Source organism: Sardina pilchardus, chromosome 4 (assembly GCF_963854185.1).
Source record: "Sardina pilchardus chromosome 4, fSarPil1.1, whole genome shotgun sequence".
Lineage (NCBI taxonomy): Eukaryota > Metazoa > Chordata > Actinopteri > Clupeiformes > Clupeidae > Sardina > Sardina pilchardus.
Window position 1 is genome coordinate 1,460,207 of NC_084997.1, and position 23,060 is coordinate 1,483,266.

General features: G+C 40.5%; 2 protein-coding genes across 3 annotated transcripts; one reads left to right on the forward strand and one right to left on the reverse strand.

The window, feature by feature from the left end:
* Positions 1–1,853: 1,853 nt before the first annotated feature.
* On the reverse strand, positions 1,854–2,735 carry LOC134077713 (uncharacterized). Its single transcript, XM_062533358.1, has 2 exons — positions 2,233–2,735; positions 1,854–2,142 (listed from the first exon to the last, which is right to left on the reverse strand). Exons 1-2 carry the CDS (start codon positions 2,708–2,710, stop codon positions 1,913–1,915), a joined length of 708 nt encoding a protein of 235 aa, XP_062389342.1. The 5' UTR covers positions 2,711–2,735; the 3' UTR covers positions 1,854–1,912.
* A 4,045-nt stretch (positions 2,736–6,780) lies between these two features.
* On the forward strand, positions 6,781–21,330 carry mzt2b (mitotic spindle organizing protein 2B). 2 transcript variants are annotated; one of them, XM_062533680.1, is made up of 4 exons: positions 6,781–6,964; positions 13,820–13,991; positions 20,484–20,632; positions 21,062–21,330. In XM_062533680.1, the coding sequence occupies exons 1-4, from the start codon at positions 6,958–6,960 to the stop codon at positions 21,193–21,195; spliced, it is 462 nt and encodes a 153-aa protein (XP_062389664.1). In that variant the 5' UTR covers positions 6,781–6,957; the 3' UTR covers positions 21,196–21,330. The 2 variants fall into 2 exon arrangements, with proteins under 2 accessions (XP_062389664.1, XP_062389665.1); XM_062533681.1 differs by lacking the exon at positions 6,781–6,964 and adding an exon at positions 7,444–7,680.
* Positions 21,331–23,060: the final 1,730 nt, after the last annotated feature.

Consider the following 23,060-nt stretch of genomic DNA (forward strand, 5'->3'; position numbering starts at 1 on the left):
GACGCTTTTTAACCAAAGCGACTTACAACATGGTAAGAACATTTAAATTCTAACAACAATTAGAAACCACAATAAGAACATCAATGAGTGTAGTAAGTGCATCAATGAGTGCAATTGAGAGGAAATGTTCTCTGAAGAGCTGGTATGTTCCTACTCCAGTAGGAACAGGTAGTGCGTTCCACCAACGAGGGACGACAGATGAGAAAACTTTGGATTGGCCTGAGTGTGCGGTGGAAGAGCTAGATTGTTGCTCGGCTGTTGCTCGGCTGAGGAGTGCAGCGGTCGTGTGGTGGCATATGCCTGCATGAGGGCATTCAAATGCCAGAGAGTACTTTGTAGGCAAGCGTTGGAGTTTTGAATTTGATGCGGCCGGCCAACGGTTGCCAGTGTAGCTGGATGAGCAATGGGGTGACATTTTGGGTTAGTTGTAGAACAAGCGTGCTGCTGCATTCTGGATTCAGGGGTTTCACTGTGCAGGCTGGGAGACCTGTCAGGAGGGCATTACAAGTCAAGAGATGACTATTACCTGTACCAGGAGTTGGGTAGCATCTTGAGTCAAGTAGGTCCTGATTTTCCGTATGTTGTAGTGCATAGCGGCATAACCTGGCTACTGAGGCTACATGATCGGAGAAGGTTAGTTGGTTGTCGAGAACGACTCCTAAATTTCTTGCAGTCCTGGTAGGTGCAACAGACAAGGAGTCGATTTTGATGTTGATGTCATGATATATTGTAGGTTTGGCTGGGTGGACCAACAATTCTGTTTTGGAGAGGTTTAGCTGGAGGGGGTGTGCCAGAGATGCCCATGTTTGAGAGTATAGAGAGAAGGCTGCTGTGATTTGTCGTGTCAAGCAGAATGAGTACTGATGACTGAGCGGTCGCCCTGGCCTCCTTTAAGGCTTCTGTTACAGACAGCAGAGCTGTTTCAGTGGAGTGGCTGCTTTTGAACCCAGATTGATTTGGACCCAGAAGATTGTTCTGTGAAAGGAATTCAGAGACTTGTTTGGAAACTGCTCGCTCTATACCTTTGGATAGGAAAAGCAGTAGTTCTCAACCTGGGCCGCTTTGAACGCTGCTGGGAACGTGCCAGATGTTAGGGACAGGGCAATGAAGTCCGCTGAGCCTGGAGCGTCTAAGTGGATGACCAGCACATAGAGTTTCTCTTGGGCGGTCATCGTGATGGCATGGTATTCAAACGAGTCATATTTGTTTGAAGGCAGCAGCGGAGTGAATGTCCATTTGTTGGAAATTAGCAGCCCGTCCCACCTTCTCGTCCAGTCATAGCAAAGCGGCAAGTCCAGATGGTATGAGCCCCAGCGTCCTGGAGGCATGTAAAACTGGTATGAATGCAATACAACATCACACAAACTCATCAGAAAGCATTGAATAGCATGTTAAAATATTAATTTGGGCATGGCATAGTTCTGATGATTATTTTGATAGGACAGGCAACAAATTAAATGGCGGCATCTGTCAGATACTAAGCAGAATATGGAAATAAATGCGAAGCAGTTAAGGCACCAAGGTCATAGTGGCCTGTGAACTTCTGATTTTTAAAAGGGCATGAAGCTTACGCAAGCAGAGTTTCCCTTTTAGGAGTCTTTAAAAAGTGTTAAAAGTAATTACAATGATACTTGTACTCTCACACAAGGACTGCACTCACTGATGCTTCAGAAACAGTTCCTTTTGAAACTGTACAGTATGACTTGATTGCATGTGGCTGACTTCTTCCTTTGGCTTAGCTAAACAAAGCAAACAAAATGTTTCACAGTAATGTCATTAATACAAACTAAATTATTATTTTTTTTTAGATTATTAATAAATCAAATCAGATTATCCAGATTATCCTTTATTAACTAGCAGCTGATGTTCATGTTCTTCGGGTTCAGTGGTTGGTAAGATGGGTTTGGTTAAACTACAGAAGGACACACTGCCCTTGGGAGCTTTTTCTTGATTCTTTGTCCATAGGAGCCTTTTTGTCCTTCTCTCTTCTCCTCATCCTGGACTCTGCCTTGCACACATGTGATTTGAGAAGCTTCTGCTGTCTGCATGTCACCCAGCACATCTCTGCTGCACCACAGACTCTACAGTAAGGCCTGTCATCCTTGGAAACTGAAGCTTTTCGAAAGCACTGGCATTTCAAACCTACATGTGAGCAAACACATACATATTGGCAATCATTCTCATATATGTCAGGACTGTAAGGCACTGAGTTTGATGCCTCTGGAGACCCACTGGGTTTTTGGTAGTCTGACATGTATGGCTCAGTCTCATCAGGAGAGTGTTTCATGGCTGGAGAAGTCTTCACTGATTCTGACAGAAGTTCTGTCATAGGGTGGGAAGTCTGTTCATTTGAAGCGCTCTTTGTGGAGGTCTTCATCTGCATCATCACCTGTCTCTGTTCTTCTTTGCTATTTATTTGTTGTCCTTTATCTGTTTGGACTGGTGGTGGATTCTTACTTGAATTAGCATTGTTTGAAGCTCTAGCCATTCTGCGTCTCGGGGGGACCTCTTCACATAGTTCTGCCATAAGGTCCTGCCTTCTCTTGAGATGTGCTTGTCTTTCTGCATTCATATGCTTTGCCTTTCTTATTTGTCGTCCCCGGAATCGCACCAACCTTCTAGCACTGCCCTGGGATATTCCTGACAGCTGCACCAGTTGCCGCATTGTGCAGCGGTTAAGGTCAAATGCTCCCCTCTTCTTGTGAACCATACCTCCACAAAGTAGAGGGAAGAGCAGTCAGTGAACCCGGAAGACTAGGAGAACAATTCACAAAACCACCTGAAAGCTAGACAACAGAGCATTGTGACATCATTGACTTAGACCATATCAATGTTCCATTTTGCATCATAAACATACATTGCATTCTTTATTTTATAAATCAGAATAATTTTATTTTTTTCCACACAAGTAAAATAAAACAATGAATTTGACTTGGTGCAATGGTGCAGGACTCAAACAAAGTATCTAAAAGGGACTAGTGGAGATATTTATGGCTATGGTTATGATATTTGGCAGATGCTTGCATTTTGTCGTTTATGAACACTACATTAGTTTAAAATAATGTTTTCAAATAAAGGTGAAAACTACATTAAGCATAACATTAGTAATAATAATGATGTCTCACTACAGTCTAAAATAATGCATTCATTTTGATTAACCTTAGGCCTATCAGTAAGTGCCATTCACACATGCGGCCTACTTTTTTTCTTTTTTCCCCCCAGTAGGGTTAGAATAGAATAGAATAGAATAGAATAGAATAGAATAGAATATATACGTTTTTGATCCCGTGAGGGAAATCCGCTTCTCTGCATTTAACCCAATTTAACCGAATTAGTGAACACAGCACACAGTGAACTCGGAGCAGCTGCCCAACCAGCGGCGCTCGGGGAGTAGTGAGGGTTAGGTGCCTTGCTCAAGGGCACTTCAGCCGTAGACTAGTCGGGGATCGAACCGGCAAACCTCCAGTCACAAGCCGATACCCTAACCAGTAGGACACGGCTGCCCCAAGTACAAGTTCAAGTCTATTGTCATGTACTCCAAAAAATTATTTATAAGTAATGAAATTCCTTGTACTCAAGTGTCCATTCAACTTAAAATAAAATAAATAAATAAATAGACACTATACAAAAAAGAGGGGTTGGGGAGCACCAAGGGACACCCAGGAGCAACAGGGGCAAGGAAAAACTCCCTTGTTCAGGAAGAAACCTTGGGCAGATCCACGGCTCAAGGGGCCAACCCAACTGCCTGGGGTCATGCTAGTAGAGGGAGCATGTAAGTGTGTGTGTGTGTGTGTGTGTGTGTGTGAGGGCAAGGGAAACCTAAGGGCAGGCATGAGTGATGTCTAGTGGTGTAGGCCTACTGTATGTAGGGGTTGGAGGGTTAAGGGGCAGTGTATGTGTGTACTAGGGTACCCAGATCTATCACCATTTGATCTATTAATACTTGCACTGATTTTATTTTTAAATAATAAAAAGACAAAAAAGCATCACACTTTTTGACATGTAACTCACCATAGCAAGCCACCAGCTGGACATGCCTTTCATATGTGTGTAGCATGGAAATAAGAACCAGCCAAATGCTGGCTGTCCTCATACAATGTTAAATGTTAAATACAGTATATCCAGATATCTATAAATATTAAAAGCAGAAGATGTAGGCTACACAGTATAGTCAGATAAAGTTGGATAGCTCCAGAACCCAGACCAATGGATTGTGTCTTAAAGGAGCCACACTATAGCATGAGCGCTGTTCTTTTGAACTTTAGTTGTGTTGCTACATTGGTGGTAGGTCTAGAGAAAAAAACATGTTGCAATAATACTGATAATTATGATCATTTCAAGTGTACATCAAGTATAGGCTATTGGGATATATGTCAGAGTGGTGAGGTATGGTGCTTTGCACATCTAATGAAAGCTAAGATATCACCAGAGCCCGTCTACGGAGAGCCTTGCCACTCGCTATTAAGTCCCATTGTAACGACTTTTGGTTGCAGTTCCACCAAAATTCCACTGGGGGCGGTCGTCGGAGTGCAGAATGAATGGGAGCCTATAGAGCTCCCCAGTCCCGCCCAGAGCCTTGTCCGGAAGTAAAAATCCAATACAATTTCTCCATTGACAATTGGAGAATAAGCCATAACATCGTAACCGTCCATGGTAGACTTAAAACCAGCTACGATGTGACTAAGCGATTCTACCTGCTCATATAGATGTCAAAAGTTAATGGGGGCATCAACCTTGTTTTGAGAAAACAATGCTTTATTCACGATTTAACGAGAGAGTACTACACTACCCGACACCCTAACGTGTAAAACTCATAGACTGTATACAGTCTATGGTAAAACTGGTGAAAGCAGAGCCTTTGATTGGTAGAGATCGCCGTTGCCATGGCAATGCCAAACAAACTGTACTCAGCTTTTCCCGCGCCTATCGTCCAGCTTCGTCTCGCTGGAACTTCAAACTTAAAATGGCTGCAGGGCTGATCAGGACCGATGTGTGGTCTTCCGAAAAATAACGGTTTTCTCATCTTGAAGGTTGAATTTACTCAATGGAAACGGTAGGAAGTAATCATCTTCTTTTCTCAGATTAATATGGAACCATGTTAAACTATCTTTAGGCTGCAAATGTTGGAAATGTGTGTACGTTTGCAAAGCATCCTGGGATTTGAGTTCTCTATCTCGGAATTTAAGATATGTACACAGTCTTGTACCTTTCGCTTTTTTTAAATTTTCTGTTCATTTTTTCACTCGAAATTATAAGTTATATGCTTATGAGTCACATCGTAGCTGGTTAGCCTAAGGCATGGTCTAAAACTCTTTATATCCGAATTTTTCCAGAAGTCAATGGGCGAAATGAATGAGAATTTTACTTCCGGACAAGCACCTCTCTCGGAGGAGGGGCGGGACTGGGGAGCTCTATGGAGCTAGACGGCTAAATTTGGCTCTTTCACCCAATTGTCGTTGAGAGATCTCAGATTTGATTGTAGTTTTTGCAAGTTCAACATAGGTTATAGGTCAAAAGTTTAATGAACGAGTACTTAAGTCCTTCCGATTTCTTACAGGTTGAGTTGTTGCCCATACCACGGTAGCATTCTGCTAATAGACCTCTGAAGTTCGCCTACAAAAAGGATCCAAAGCTGCCATCTTTGCCCATATAAGGAGATCCGGGAGTTAATTGAAGCTAACTGCCTATGGTTAGTTGCATTGTAAGTTAGCTCTGGGGTAGCAAAGATCAAAGTGTGCCGTCTTCACCTGCCGAAGATCACAGTATCCACTAGACGGCAGTGGACAAAACTGTGTAGTGAAAAACGTCTGCATTTCCAATGTCATCATCCCCGCAAGAGTTTAACAGGGGCGATAATTGAAAATCCCCATGTTATTTTCCCATAGAAAAAATCTCAAGATACCGGATCTCCTTATTTGGGCAAAGATGGTGGCTTTCTTGTAGGCGAACTTCAGAGGTCTATGAAGCTTGAGTGTATGACGTCATTTACATTTTAAAAGACGTTTTAAAGCAAACAAGTGACTCTAAAAAATCAAACACCACACAATGCGTAATTTCTTTGCATCCCCTTTCGAGAACAACATTCAAATTCATTGACAAAAAGTGGATTTTGAGGGGTATTGCTCCATAGACCTCCATGCATTCTGCACTCAAAATGTGAGCGCCTCTAATGGAACCAGCGTGGAACTGCAACCATTTCAAAACCGGAAGTATAACGACAGTGGCAGTTCTCCCCTTATTAGACATTCTCTGATATCACTTTGTTCAGATCTCCAATCTCTGATTATGTTGAGGACATCAGTGTCCCTCAGGTAAAATGGCAAATTGGACCCATATTTTAAACTATCAGCTATTTACTATTTGTCTCTAATTAGTTTGTAGGCCCTATATTGTTTCATTAAGGTATTACAAAAGATACTTCTGGTATTACGATTTTAAATGTGAAAACTTATAGACACAGTGTCGGGAGCATTTTCTGGTGGCCAAGAAATACATCAGCTGTTGGACCCGAAGTGGCCGAAACACAGTACAATGGCGCAATCTAGCGGACATAGCAGCAAGATAGTTTGTTTAGAAGCGCAAGGGGGGAACTTGCAACTCCTACCAACTCCAGTCGATTGTGTTTTTCTTTTCCAGTGCTGTTCCTTTATACATTGCGTTTTTTAAAGTTCTAACATTCGACATTTGTTGATCAGAAATCTGACATTTGCTTTGGAAATAATCGTTTTCGAGATGAATGGGAGTCAATGGGAGCCGTAAATCTGCGACTATCGGTGACCAACAAATATTTTGCCGGATAGCGTACGAATGACGGCCATGATTGTTGATATTATTGTCGCTGGCCCTGTGCTATGTCTACACAGCATTCTCTCGATATAACGTTTAACCAGGGAAAAGGAACCGTGCTGCTAATTTCAAAGGACAGCATTTGGTAACGTTAACGTCATAACCTGCTTGATGATATGTAAGTCGTTGTGTTGTTTTGCTAGAGATAAGATGATGAGGTTCATTCATTGTATGACTGTACCTGTTTTTGCTAGTAGGCTAACAACGATTTTCTTGGTATAACGTGAAAGCATTCCAACTAACTTGCTGTTTAACTTAGTTGAGTTAACCTCAAATTATGTTTTAGAAGAAAATTACGTTTCGAAACTGATGTGTGAAGTGTGGTTGAAAATGGCAATGTCACGTGACCACGGTTTCGAGAGCAAACTGATGACATTTAGCCAAAGTCCAGAATTGTCTCTGATTTAGCCTACACTTCAATCGTAGTGATGGCCGTGTAGCCTACTTCACAAAAGTAACTCAAAATGAATGTACTTGAAATATATTTCCGAGGTCAGAGGTGTCTTCCTATATTATGTACATTGTGGCCCTTTCCGAAACGGATCCCTACTCACTTCGACTTTTCACTTCCTTTTCAAGTCCACTCGTGGGTGCGGAGAACACTCGCATTTGAAGGGTTAGGGGGTTAAAACAGCGCTACATTTCGGATGCGCTTGAAGGGAGAAGGAAGTTGACGTCATATTCGTTTTCATAGAAATTATGAAGCCAATATATATTAAATCGCCAATTAAGATGTTCTGGACACCCGTAGAAGCCGTCGTCGGAGGCGGCGCGGGAGCAGGCGCGGGCAGCGCGGATAGCCTACATCCCTCTTCTCTCCTTTCATTACTATGAGTGAGGAGTTGCATTTTATGCTTTATTTAACATCAAATTATAAAAGTGCTGTAAATGCGACCTGCACATGTGTTTAAATATTACAGCCTACTTCTGTACGATCTTGCTCATTTTACTGAGTATCAAACTAAACATGAGTTGTTACAATGTAGCTTAAATCACGCTTTTGACTGTAAATGCTGTCATACGGACCAAAAAACAACTGGCATGGACATACGCGAGCTGCACGAACACTTGAAAACGGTTGCACCTGCGTTTCAAGACAGCATCGATGCTGACTTGCTCCTGGAGGCGTGGTAGCCCCTCTCCCTAGGCACTTCACTCGTCTCAAAATTCGTTTCGGATTATACTTAATGTGGCGGACCCTCACGTGAACGCGCAAACGAAGTGGAAGTGTGTAGGACTAGGGTTTAGGGATCCGTTTCGGAAAGGGCCAGTATCTCCAATAGGGCTCGGGATCATGACGTGAAACTTTGCGGGCGCAGCCATATTGGCAGCTTCACTCCTTAAGTTTACTATGGATTTACTCCCGCCTATATTAGTGTGTTCCTGTTACTTAGTTTTTGCCTTGTTGGTCGTATGTTGCTGTGTAGTGGAGGAGTGCCGGAGTAACGGGTGGAGAGCACGGTGTGAGCCCATCGAGGTGGGATGCAGAGGGTTCGCTGGCCAGTCTCTCTGCAGGGCCTATAACATCTTGGGCATCACAGGGGCCAGTAAGCGAAGGGCCATTAAGGAGGTCACAGAGGCAGCAGAAGTTGCCTCAAGGTGGCTGTGGTTAAGGAGAGGAGAACCATGGGTGCGATAACGCTACCTGGACACAAGCTAGGGCCTGATCAACCCCAGCTGGGTCTGGGTGAGAGTGTATGATGCTTGAAAGACCCGAAACACTCTGTGACCCCAGGTAACATCACTGATGATGTGTCCAGTTTGCATCAGTCGATGTATGTTACAAGGCAATACACCGAGGCAGGAACTCCGCTGACACTAAGTGTTGGTGACAGAGGTAGCCATACCGTACTGTATCTCAAGTAATGGCCGGGATTTGTATTTATTGGCTGCGCAATAACTTAACCAACACAGCGCACATTGAATGAATTGACTCCATGCACTAAGGTCTCTACATTTAAAAAAAATTACCGGGTGTACAGATGTTAATTTCAATTTCAATTTTAATTTTACAAAACATTACACATGTCTCATGGCGCTTTACAGAGTGTTAAAGAGAGCCCATGAGTAAAAGGGGCAAGGAAAAACTCCCTAGAATTGGAGATACATATAGGAAGAAACCTCAGACAGATCCACGACTCAAGGGCCCAACCCATCTGCCTAGGGTCAGTTACAGTAGAGTAGTATTTTACCCAGGAGATACACTGTAAAATTACTTTCGTGTAAGCTCAATACTTTCCAAGATACAGCCAGTTGCACAGGGGGAGGGGGTGTGGATTTTATTTTGTTCGGCCTCTTTTTAGTAGCATATATGGAGTCTCAAATGTTACTTGCTGGTACATAAATAGGATAGTATCTAGCAAAATCGTCACGTTTGGTTTGGGTGATCCTGCATGGTCATAGCTGTCCCTCAAAGTTGATCAAAATGTTATTTGAGCTTTTGGCTGGGCTCTTTTTAGGCCTCCAACATAGGCTCTTCAGTTATTTTCCTTATTGAGAAAAGCAATGAACTGAAAATAATGTGCTAGTTTTCATTTAGTGATGAATTGCCTTGCATACTGTATCGTTAATGAGAGGGAAGGTTTCCTCTTTTTGTGTTGTTGTAATGAAGGCTGTCGTGGTTGGAGAGTATGGTTGTGACCTTGGGGCACAAGAGTTTAAGAGTCATTGCACGAGAAAACCAGGCAGAACAAGCAGGAGGTGGGAAGAAGGGGGTCGGCCAAATCGGCTCATACTTTGTATATGTGATAAGTATGTGGAACTATGAACAGCCATATACTTAAAACCCTCCAGCTCTTTTTTGTTATGGAGTTCTGGGACCCCTCTCAGAGACCCTCAAAAATCCAACAATTCATGGATGAAAATGACTGAAATTGCCATTTCTACCCTGATTATCCTGATAAAGATATGAACACGAGCTTTATGTTTCCATAGAGCTTAGGTAGAATAGTTTTAAAGACCAAAAGGTGCACTAGGGGGTTATCTGCACCACTGAAAGCAGAATTTTCATCCCTCTAAAATTGGTCATTTTTAGGAGGCATTATCTCACATTCGCAGTGGCTTTGGTGGATGGTTTTACTGTTGCTGGACAGAGGAACATCTTCTGATTCAAAAACAATGGTCGTCTAATTGGGCCACACATAATGTGCGCCGTGCCAGGAGGGTCTTTCCGGTATTTTTTCCGATTTTGGAGTATAATAAACCAGGTAATAATATCTCACTATAGGGTAATTTATGGTCAATTTTTGTGTCACTGTATGACAAATTGTTAAAGAAAGCTTTAATTAACTAGAAAAGCACTCAAAGAGTGCAGACCTCTGCATGCATTGATGCTCTTGGTTGTCATACATTTGAAACTAGACTATTCAGATCGTCACCGAGTGGCCATACCATGCCATTACATCGCAAACATCTGGCATTAAATCTGTTTGTGATGTAACGCTGGGTTTCCACAGGGCATGTCACCACGCGAAATACGCCTGTTAAAATTTCGCCCGAGGGGGGTGGTCGCACACCTAGCGTTTCGGTTGAGTGACAGGCAGGATACTCGTTGAAAACGGTGGTCAACAGTAGCTCAACAGGTTAGCTTAGTGGTTAGTTAGCGAGACAGTCTAGTGCTTCAGATTATATCCAGTGGTTTATCTAGCCCAAGTATGTTCAAGTGGCATACACACAACAATCCGTTTTAATGTTTTTATGTTGACAACAAGTCATGTTGTACAGAAACACGATAGTAGTTCATTTCAGTGGGCTAGCGATTTAGCTGCTATGTGTTTTCAATGGGTTATAATGGGTCAACTAGCTAACAAGCTAACTCTACCGTTAGAGAGCTTACGTTAACCTACAATGATCTGTGTGTCCTGAACACATTTATGTCGCACATAAACAATAAACCGTATCAAAATAAACCATTTAAAGTGGTCAAGAAACCTTAATTCACATTTAATATTTCCAGTTACGACCCCCGGGCTGCCGCCATTGTTTTCTGATTTTTTTGTAACTCCCGCCTCTGTGTACAACGCAGGCTCCTGATTTGCTCTGAGCGGTTCAAATTTGCATAAAGTTGGGAGATCGCCAACTTTGATTCGCCCCATGAGGCGAATTCGCTTCATTTCGCCCTACTGGAGCGAATTTCGCTTCCCTATTCATTTTCAATGGGCGCGAGGCGAAATTGAACTTGTGTGGAAACCCACCGTAATGCCATGTGATGGCGATCTGAATATGCTTTATCATAGGCCAAAACACGACAAATTCTGCTAAAGACCCTTCTGGCACGGCACACATTATGTGTGGCCCAATTAGACGACAATTGTTTTTGAATCAGTAGATGTTCCTTTCTCCAGCAACAGTAAAACCATCCACCAAAGCCACTGCGAATACGAGATAATGCTTCTTAAAAATGACCGAAATTTAGAGGGGGGGACATTCTGCTTTCAGTGGTGTAGATAACCCCTCGGTGCACCTTTTGGTCTTTAAAACTATGCTACCTAGGCTCTATGGAAATAAACCGCTCACAAAAAGTAAGGAAACTTGACTTTGGCCCATTATATCTCCCCTTTAGTAATACCAACCAGTAAAGTGTTTCATATCATTTTTATCATTGATTTGTCATCTTTACAATGAGGTATAGCTTGTAAGCATAGGGCAATCATGGGATGAGCAACACAAGCAAACGTGTAAGTAGTGCCAACGAAAAATGTGCCAAAATGGCCTGTTATGCTATTGGAATTCACCTTTGTTACTTCAAGCATTGACGATTGCACCCTCCCACAGAAATGAGGAAAACAAAACATGTTAGGCATACATTTGTTCATTTTATACTCAGTGTCAGGGTCCTCAGTAGCGTGTAGAGGATCCATATGCAGCCACAACAGCTTGGCACCTTCTTCTCATGCAGGTCACCAACCTGGCTACATTCTGCTGTGGGGTGACATCTCCCTAACTCGAAAGACAGACCTTGCTATCATTGAAGGCCATCATCATGCAGTTAGATACCGGGATGAGATTCTGGAGCCAGTGGCAATTCCATATCTCCAGAATACGGGACCAATTGTCATCCTCCAGGATGACAACGCTCGCCCCCATAGAGCTGGGATCTACCTCCAGAATTTGGGAGTGGAGAGGATCCAATGGCCTGCCGTGAACACTTGTGGGATCAGCTTGGGCATGCTGTACGTGCCAGAGTCACCAACAAAACCAGGTTGGCTGACTTACAACAGATCCTTATCGAGGAATGGAATGCCATCCCACAGCAGAATGTAGCCAGGTTGGTGACCAGCATGAGAAGAAGGTGCCAAGCTGTTGTGGCTGCATATGGATCCTCTACACGCTACTGAGGACCCTGACACTGAGTATAAAATGAACAAATGTATGCCTAACATGTTTTGTTTTCCTCATTTCTGTGGGAGAGTGCAATCGTCAATGCTTGAAGTAGCAAAGGTGAATTCCAATAGCATAACGGGCCATTTTGGCACATTTTTCGTTGGCACTACTTACACGTTTGCTTGTGTTGCTCATTCCATGATTTTCCTATGCTTACAAGCTATACCTCATTGTAAAGGTGACAAATCAACGATAAAAATTATATGAAACACTTTACTCGTTGGTATTACTAAAAGGGAGATATAATGGGCCAAAGTCAAGTTTCCTTACTTTTTGTGAGCAGTTTATAAAGCTTATGTTCATATCTTTATCAGGATAATCAGGGTAGAAATGGGAATTTCAGTCATTTTCAGCCTTGAATTGTTGGATTTTTGAGGGTCTCTGAGAGGGGTCCCAGAACTCCATAACAAAAAACAGCTGGAGGGTTTTAAGTATATGGCTGTTCATAGTTCCACATACTTATCACATATACAAAGTATGAGCCGATTTGGCCGACCCCCTTCTTCCCACCTCTGCCTGGTTTTCTCATGCAATGACTCTTAACACGAGTCTCCACGCATAAAATGTGACCCGACTTTGCATTCAAGTCATTTTGTCTCAGTAAGATGTCAGGATTTCCAAATATTCCATATGAAGGCGGCATTATAGGCAGTGGCTCACAGAAAAATCCCTGAGACAGGTGATTGTAGATTGGTTCAGATCAATGACCTCATCCAAGAATAACTTCAGAGCAAAATTATTCAGAATGTTTTAAATTAAAATTGTTTTCTAGCTGTTATGTAGTAAAACAACATTTATTAAACAATGAAGAACTTTACAGTCTGTATGAATTAATTGAGTTAATATAAAATACGTTATGATGTGTCTGACGGAGTCAAAATGAAATTATGAAGTAAATAAATATATAGAAAAAGTGTTTTAATATAGAACCTGATCCCTTTTATGTTGTTGGCGCTAAGACCTGAATCTATATACACAGCAATTTTGAATTAAGTAGGATTTAAAAAATATTGAAGACTTAAAAAGTGGTTTTGTCCCTTATCTGAAGAATAAGTTAGATGTTTTCATTCGATTAGATTTCATTTTCACTCCATTAGCCATACCGTTTCAGTGGCAGAAGGTATCCTATTCTGATGATTGTTCCCCAAAGTTATCTGTCCATAGTAGACTGAAGCAACATAAGGCTCCCACCAATCAGAGTTCAGGAAATCGCAGATAGGCTGTTGACTTTAGGCTACTACTGAGCCGGTCGTCATTTATCCTATTCCATCGCTTAAATCAGGTTAGCTTGTGCCTTTTCTAGCATAGCAGCAACTCGAGCTAGGTAAAACAGATCGTTTTCATTTTTTTTCTGTACTGAAATGTTTGAAGGAACAGAGAGTCACAGAGACAAAGCACAAGACTGCATGCAACATGGCACAACAGCAAAACCATCTACAAAGAAGTGTGACAACTCTTGATGAACAAACAAATAAGGAAATAAATATGGTTTTAAATATGTTTTTTTTACACTACTGTAGTTAAAAGTGTTTTTAACCTGCAAGTTTCTATTAGATGTGTTCTTTTAACCCTTTTCTTCTTTTCTTTTCAGATTGCGACATGTCATTCACAATGACCTCGGATTCCCCTGCTTTGGGTGTCACAGTTGGTGGGAATGTGCAGAAATATAGCAACAAAAAGAAGAAGATTCTCAGTGCAGAAGAGTATGAAGTCTTTGAGCTGACTCAGGCAGCTGGTATTATTTTGGACCAGGAGGTCTTTAAGTAAGTAACATTTGAGTCACTAGATTAGCCTCATTGTCATAAAATGCAAAGTAACAGTGCATTTACAGATTACATTGTTGAAAACATGCAGTCAATTGTACGAAGCAAACATTTTCTTTCAAAATGACTTGGCTTTATTTTACTGTTAATAGTTTAAAAGTTTATTTATATAGCACATTTCAAACACAGGAGTCATTCAATGTGCTTTCACAAAAGCAAAGAGTAACTGTAAACTAGAAAATGTAATTCCATGGATGAAATTACCATTGCATGTAAATGCAAAAAGGTTGCTGTGTAAAACATTGCATTAGTTAAAAAGACAACATATTGTATGACACAGTAAAGAATAGATACATAACAATAACCCAATTAGGCTACAGTTCCACTGAAATTACTTGGAACCCCACATTTAAAAAGTGATTTATGAAAATGCATTAAGATTGTGGATAGTAGCCTATTTTGGAAAATAGCCAAGGCAAACTCTTCATTTATTAGAATAAAAGACTGAGATGAAGTTGCCAACTTACTTGCAAGCGCTGACACTCTGACACTGTTTAGTAGCCTATGAAGTTCAACTACAGTGGTAGGATAGCTTGCATAGGTAGCCTACATATCTACACTTTAATGCAGGTAAAAAGTAGGATAACCGATAGGCTTAGATCCCATTGGAATAGCCTACGGAATACAATCTCAAACAACGTCAATCAACGATGATGCAGCAACAGGTAGGATATTATCTAGCAAATGTAACGTTAGCTTACAATAGGCCTAGGATATTTTATGTAGGCTAGGCTACACAATACATTACAGGATGACCTAGTATTTAGGTTCTTCGAAGTGTTTCCAAGTGTATGACTATCCTAGGAATGTAGGCTACAATAACAAAGGTTTTTAATTTGTGAATGATATCGAAAGCTTTAAATGATTGCCTGGCTGTCGCTATGTGAACGTTAGGTTTGACTGTCTTTAGCTATTGATATATCGTTAGCTAACCGGTTACGGTGACGACAAGCAAATCAAGTAGCCTAGACTATGGCAGGAGACAAGACGATAATGTCCCGCAGCTGTGGCATGGTAGAATGTTTTCACAGCTGTTACAGCTTAATGAGCACCGACGTAACAATCCATCTCTGCCGCCAAAGCGTCTCAACTTTAACTCTATGGGAGATTTTAATTATTTTATCGTAAATATCTTAAAAAGTATAAAGTTCACAAAATGTGAAAAATACATTTAGCAAATCTCCATTTCAAGACCTTTGTAGGAGTGCTTGAATGACGTCAAACGGTTCAGTGGTTCTAGAGCCTTTGATCGTTGATTTTGGTCGGAAGAAGAATAACTATAATTTTAAGAAGAACAGTGATAACAGTACATTGCATTGACATGCAATGTAATAATAATACAATGTAAATAATAATACAATGTAAAAAAATACGTATTGAAAAGAAAACATAAGACACAAGATAGAATGATTAAAAGACAGATTCATAATTTGTAACTCGGTGATAACAGGGAATGCATTTGATCAATCAGCTCAGGGATTCCCAAATTGTGGTACGCGCATCAAGCTAGGTCTTGATTGCAGCATTGAGTTGCCATGGTTACTCCGGCCTAACTGCTGGGCCCCTTATTGCTGCTTGCAGCTACAGCGCCCTCCACAATTATTGGCACCCCTGGTTAAGATGCGTTAAAAGCCTTAAAATAAATACATTTTTTATTGTAGAAGCATACTCTCACACTGAAAATTGTAGAAAAATGTAACCTTCAACTCAAGAGAATTTTAAGGTGGGAAAAAAATCCCTGACTGAGAAATAATTATTCTTCATAAAATCACCTGTTCCACAATTATTGGCACCCCTAACAATTCCTAGGAAATAAATGTAATTAAAGTATTTCTGTCATTTCTGTCATTTCTACAGTAGTTTACAAAGTCAATCAGAGTATGTAGGAACATTTAATTAGTAATAGGGATGGGAATTGATAAGATTTTTCCGATTCCGATTCCATTTTCGATTCTGCGAAACGATTCGGTTCTTTATCGATTCTCTTATCGATTCTCTCATTTGGAGAAAATAACAAATCGATCAAGTAGCATCAACTTTAGTTCAGTTCAGAAGTGAAAAGAGAGGCTAGAGGTAGACTAAAGCCTACCTTACACTGACAAGATTTGGGAAAGATTCTTGAAAGACTGTAGTCTTTTGAGTAAAGTCTGAATGAGGGGCATTAGTTAAAAGACTACAATCTTTCAAGAATCTTTCCCAAATCTTGTCAGTGTAAGGTAGGCTTAAGACATGTACTGCCAGCCTCTGAGCCAGTCTGCCCCTTGTCACAGTCATCTTCTAAATTAAATGCATGAGATGGTTGCGTTCATTTAATGTTAACGGTTAAATAGCAGGTGCTACAACTAGGCAAATGGCACATGAACGGTGAAACAGAAAAAAAGTGTTTGTTTAAAAGTAGGTACTATGCTAAACCAAACCTCTATAGTTTCAAAGGTCTATGCTAAACTATAACCTACCATATATCCTCAAATTATGGCTAGATTATTTTTATTTGCTTAGGCTGCACAAAGCAGAGGACTTTATTTGGGGCAGACGTGCACTGGAGACAGGCCGTCTGCGTGTTTCGTTGTGAGACATAGGCATACCGGTAGGCTATCAAAATCGAAAGATTTTCAATTTGGTTTGGGATTTAATTAATTTTGGACAGTTTGCTTATATTGCTAAATGTTGTGACTGATGACCACTGAAAGCTCGGGGGTATTTGATGCATCACGATTGCGTTTCATGTAGTTGAAACAGTGTCGGTATTTCCACCTGCTGTTTATTACGAGACAGAGCGCCGCTTTCATTCATTCATTGAATGTGGGTGCTGTAGGCTTATGGAAACCTTATTCAGTAGGCATTAGCCAAGTAGCCTATATTGAGTATTTAGGTAGCCTATGCATTATTTAGCCTACTTTTAATTAAATACGTTGGCTTGAATGCCTCCAATTGTGTTTAAATGTCGTCTGCTTCAGCCTCAGAACGGGGCGGCAAGCGAGTGTGTTGGAAACCCATGGTGTACAACGACTTTTAATTGACAACAATATCAAACCAACTAATCAACAATATAAAATATTAAGAAGAGCTCTTATTTATTTCAGTTAAATATAATTTCGGGTCATAATTTAAGGACTGTAAGCAACGTTTGCAATATTATTTTGGCTGCCAACACACGTTGCATAAAGACCGCAAGTTTTATCTGCTTTGCGTTCACGGGCTTAGCCTAAAGCCTACTCATTCCATCAAATAGGTAAAGACACATGATAGAAACAATACCTTTTTTCTTGTTCTGTTGCTTCTTGATTGCCCTTGCACATAGGCCTAGCCTACACAAAGAGACCAAGAGAGGAGGACTTATGGCTATCGCACCAGTCCGCTCAATTTGCCTGTTTCTGCCAAGACGGCTATTCAGCTTTCTTTCTTTGATTCTTTAAATGTAAGCCTTTAGCCTATTACTTATTAGGCTATTATTATTATTATTATTAGGCTATATCATTTATCATAATCATTATGAAGTTTAGCTACTGCTAAACCCTTTTGCAGAGGTGCTGGCGGAGGTTTGCGCCCTCCGAGTGCTTTCAGTTTTGGACTGCATTTGTGCTCTAACGTCAAATGTACTTAGTTTAAATAAGGTTATTAAAGTTAACTTTGAGACTGATTGGGCAATGGGCATTGAACGCTGGTGTATACTTTTCTGCATTAGCCTTATGAAGTTTTGTGTGTTTGTCATGCATCGATAGGCTACATGTCATTGCGCAACCACTGATTGATTTCTTCTTTTGGTTCGGTGTAGCCTACTTACAAAGTCATAGAACTCACTGTAGCCTACGGAAATGTTTCTGCACATTGGTAGTATTTCCTCCTGTTGAAGAAATATCCACTTTGCTTTGTACTTGCCCTGTTGTCATCCTTTCGGGTGTAAACCCATTTGTGCTGCATCCATGGCAGTCAGCTGCGCTGAACTCGACGACGCCACGGACGTCGCCACGACGCCACGACGCGTAAGCTACGCAACCTGCGTGGCAACGTCCTTCGTGCCCATTGGAATCGATAAGGGAATCGTTTGCAAAACTGCCAAGCGATTCCAAGGAATCTAAACATGGGGAACCGGTTCTGAACGAGAACCGGTTTTCGATTCCCATCCCTAATTAGTAATTCTTAACATCCTGTTTCCCTGGGCCATCAATATGACGTGACACAGAGGCCATTTCTCTTCAACATGGGAAAGACAAAGGAACACACTGTTCAAGTAAGGCAGATGTGTGTCGACCTTCACAAGTAAGGCAATGGCTATAAGAAAATAGCCACTCGCACACCTGCCCATATCTATGGTCAGAGGAATCGTTAAGAAGTTTAAAACAACTGGAACAGTGGTAAACAAGCCTGGAAGAGGACGCAAGTTTATTTTGCCACCACGCACAGTGAGGAGGATGGTAAGAGAAGTAAAAAAATCTCCACAACTCACTGTCACAGAATTGCATCAAATGGTTGCATCTTGGGGTCATAAAGTCTCCAAAACAACCATCAGGCACTATCTACATGCCAACAAGTTGTTTGGTAGGCATGCACGGAAAACAACCTTTCTCACTCAAAATCATAAGCACAAACGTCTGGAGCGGTACTGGGCCTTCAACTGGGACCGTGTGCTTTGGTCAGATGAGACAAAGTTAGAGCTTTTGAGCAACAAACACTCTAAGTGGGTCTGGCATAACGAAAAGATGAGTATGCAGAACAGCACCTCATTCCCACTGTGAAGTATGGGGGAGGATCGGTGATGCTGTGGGCCTGTTTCTCTTCCAAAGGGCCTGGGAACCTTGTTAGGGTGCATGGCATCATGAATGAAATACCAGGACATTTTAAATATTATCAAAATCTGGTCGCCTCTGCCCGAAAGCTGAAGATGGGTCGTCACTGGGTCTTTCATCAAGATAATGACCCTAAACATATGGCCAAGTCTACACAGAAATGGTTCACCAGACACCGTATCAAGCTCCTACCATGGCCATCTCAGTTCCCAGACCTCAACCTCATTGAAAACCTGTGGGGTGAGGTGAAGAGGAGAGTGCAGAGGAGAGAACCCAGGTCGTTGGATGATTTGGAGATTTTGTGCAAAGAGGAATGGTCGAAGATCCCTCTTTCTGTTTTCTCTAATCTTGTGAAACATTATAAGACAAGATTAGGTGCTGTTTTATTAGCAAAAGGGGGTTGTACAAAGCATTAACATCAGGGGTGCCAATAATTGTGGCACACATGATTTGATGTCAAATAATTATTTCTTAATGTGGTTGATTTTTGTCCTTCTAAATAAATGCACTTGTATTAAAGGTTGGATTTTACACTTTTTTTCATTGTGGTCCTATATTATTTGGGAAAAAAAATGAATTTATTAGAAGCTAAAGAAAACATCTTAACCAGGGGTGCCAATAATTATGGAGGGCGCTGTATATTTTCAATATTTCTTTCACACACATACTGTACAGTGCCCTCCAAAAGTATTGGAACACATGCTTAAAGTTAAATATAAAATCATCTATTGGAAATGCATCATAATGCCTTAAATGAAACAATGAGGAACTATTCAACCTTTAAGGACATTCATTTTCTTTGCGAATGAATAATGTATTGTAAATAAATAAATGTTTTCCTTAAAATACAGGGGGTCATAAGTATTGATAAAGTCCCCTTGGCCTTTGGAATTCAAATAACCCCATGTCAACACTATACCCTTAACATACTAAGAGTTTGGCATGCTTTATGTCAGTTATTAGCTGTTATAGCTAATTAGCTGGTTTCATTCTCATTGAGCTCAATGCAATTCAAACCAGCTAATTAGCTAACAGCTAAGAACTGACTTAAAGCATGCTTTACTCTTAGTATGTTAAGGGTATAGTGTTGACATGGGGTTATTTGAATTCCAAAGGCCAAGGGGACTTTATCAGGGTGCATAGTGTCCTGGATCCATGAAATAACTGGCCTTTAAAAATAAAAATAAAAATCCTCTATGGGAATTTAACATGGGCGTTCCAATACTTATGACCCCCTGTATTTTAAGGAAAACATTTATTTATTTACAATACATTATTCATTCACAAAGAAAATTAATGTCCTTAAAGGTTGAATAGTTCTTCATTGTTTCATTTAAGGCATTAAGATACATTTCCAAAAGATGATTTTATATTTAACTTTAAGCATGTGTTCTAATACTTTTGGAGGGCACTGTATGTCATTTGCAGGAGTGCAGCTAATCATCTGTTTCTCGCACTCTTGCAAAAGCACCTCTCTCATCCTGACTGCAAATAACTTTCTAAACTTGTTCTCCACGTCTCATGGGACTTCAGTGATAGTTCAGACCTCTAATGTCACTGATGTAACAGTGCTTCAGCTTGAAAAGATCTTTTCAGTACCTCTCTCCACCTTTTATCCTGATCTATTCTGCTCTTTTGCCCTCAGGATAATTTTGGACCTGCTGAAGATGAACGTGGCTCCTCTGGCTGTCTTCCAGACATTAAAAGCCATGTGTGTAGGCCAACGAATCATTGATACTTCAGCTGGAGACACCTCTTCAGCTTCATTCTCCACCACCCACCCTGAGCCCAGAGGTCAGCTCTTAAACAATATACAGTTACATTCATTAGAGCTTGTATAATCATACATTGTGAGTATAGTAATTTGCTGCACTGTGGTCAAAGGCCCATAATAAAATGGTCTAAATACTGTACGCCAGATCAGTAAAACATCTCTTGTAAACTCACATAATTATGGCAAAACTCTTCTGTGAGTGAGTTTTTGTGTCATAACACTACACACAATCATTTGTTCACATCAATCACATAATGCACTGATAGAGCTCAACAGTGACTTCCCACTCCGGTAGGAATCAAATTAATTATAAGCCATGAAATTGTAACCGTCCAATATCCCCTCAAAATTAGACTGATAAAACTGATACATACTTAACATAAGTATAGATTACCCATGTGCACGTGACAATCCACGTGATGGCATCATTTTGTATTTCTGTGTTGCAGTGCGGACCAAAATGGCACAGACTCACACGGAAAAGGGAGGGAGAGATGGCTCCAGTCAGCGGGTACCTCGTCAGTCCAGCACTAGTAGAGGGCTAAAAAATACCAAGAGCCCTGGAAGCAGCAGTTCCTCATAGTACACTATAAATGTGATCATTCTTTCTCACATCAGTTTCTATGTGGATCTGAATGTTGGTTTACTGTATGGTTGGTTTAATGTTTTTGATTTCTGTATTCAGTATTGACAATAAAAAAGTTGTGCTCGGACTGCATTTGTTGTAATGAGATATTCATTCATGGGTTCTAAAATCTGGGTATAAAAGCAACACCATGGAGTTTTTCAACCTTGGTGAACACATGCTGAAGTTGACTATAAAGAGGAATATAAAATCATCTTTTGGAAATTGATCTTAAACAAAAAAAAGAAGAAATATCCAACCTTCCAACATCAGTTTTATGAATAATGTAAATACATAAATATTTTCCTGAAAATACAGGGGTTATAAGTATAAGTGGAATGTTAACCCTATGTGTTAAAATTGCCATAGACACTGCACCTTGATAAAGTTCTAGTAATAATTTCTAGTATTGACTAGAAAGCAAACAGGAATCCTTGGATGAAATTAAGTTCAAAGCACCACATTTCACTAAGGTATAGCCTACCTCATTTGTCAAAATCGGCAGTACAGGTCTAAGGTTTCATGCATTAAAGGAGTAGTTCAGTATTTTACACTTTAAGCCTGTTTTCTTTATTGCCTAGGATGCAAACGAGTGTTTGACACCGAAATTACGACGGTTGATCCTGTTTCTGCATGTAGTCTGGACGGCGTTGCGGGAATGGAATGGAGACAGGGTGATTGGCAAATAGCAAGAGGTTTATTCCTCAAAGGCACAGGCAGTCATCACGGAGGAAAAAGAAAAACAAAAAAAACTCCAAATAATAACTTCAAATCAATAATTAAGGTCTTGAAAATAATACTTCAAACTATCAATAAGCAAACAAAAGCAAAACTGGTCCCAGGCATTCTCTCTAGGTCTTTTCACAGGTATGCACAGGTGCTGTCACTACCTCACCTTAGACCCAACTCCCTTCAGACATCTCCCACCAAGCACTTATTCCCATGGCTCAACCCATTGCACTCTTGCACAAATCAATTATCTCTAAAAATACACATTTTCCTCTCTAATATCTGGGTAGATGACATGACGTGGCTTTTTCACCGTCACAGAAGATAAAACACAATTCATTTCACATTTTCACATTTTCAAATACTGTAAAAGGTTCAACATTTTCTTGCTTTACATGAATTTGTTGTTTTAATACCTGAGTTATTTATCGTTTTTTCAGAACTTTGAGCCAAACCTTAAAATTGTCCTATGGTGTGATGGTAGACAACATAATTATATAAATATTAACTTTTATAAATAGAGGAAATAATGTTTAAAAATGTTAAAGAACGCTCCTGGCATAATTGTGCAAGTGTCTATTTTACTAAGTGGCAATCACTTTTCCCATACATACATTTCTAAAATGGTAGAAACTCCGTAAAGTTCGTCACAGAAAAAAATGTCCTTTGGTGTTATGCAATAACCTGAGGTTAAGTTGGCCAAAATCATGGACAACTACATTTAGTTGAAAGACCCCATTCAAGGTCATGTGACTGAAGACCCCAATGGAGCCCTGGAGCAGTGAACATGGTGAGAATTTCTCTCAGAATTGCTCAAATATTCAACTATGTTTTCAGACCACTGAAGTTGTTAAGTTTTTTTGTCCTTTGGTGTGACACCCCTAAATGCCATTTTTGTATTCAAATTTGTATTTTTAACAGCAGGACCATGTAATATTATGCAAATGCATGATGTCAGTTGCTAATGACAGCTCAGTTAGTATTAGCATGGTCATTAACTGCCACAAAAGCTTAAATGTCCTTTGGTGTGACAGGAAATGTCCTTTGGTGTGACACCTAATAATGACTTAAATTCAAATATTTATTGCTGTTTT

Bases quoted from the DNA above. Each gene is read 5' to 3' on its own strand.
- LOC134077713 (XM_062533358.1), bottom strand. From the start codon at position 2,710: ATGGTTCACAAGAAGAGGGGAGCATTTGACCTTAACCGCTGCACAATG. The intron at 2,143-2,232 runs GTGGGTCTCCAG...GCTCACATGTAG, and splicing joins GTCAGACTACCAAAAACCCA to GTTTGAAATGCCAGTGCTTT.
- mzt2b (XM_062533680.1), top strand. The intron at 13,992-20,483 runs GTAAGTAACATT...TTTTGCCCTCAG, and splicing joins TTGGACCAGGAGGTCTTTAA to GATAATTTTGGACCTGCTGA. The intron at 20,633-21,061 runs GTCAGCTCTTAA...TCTGTGTTGCAG, and splicing joins CACCCACCCTGAGCCCAGAG to TGCGGACCAAAATGGCACAG.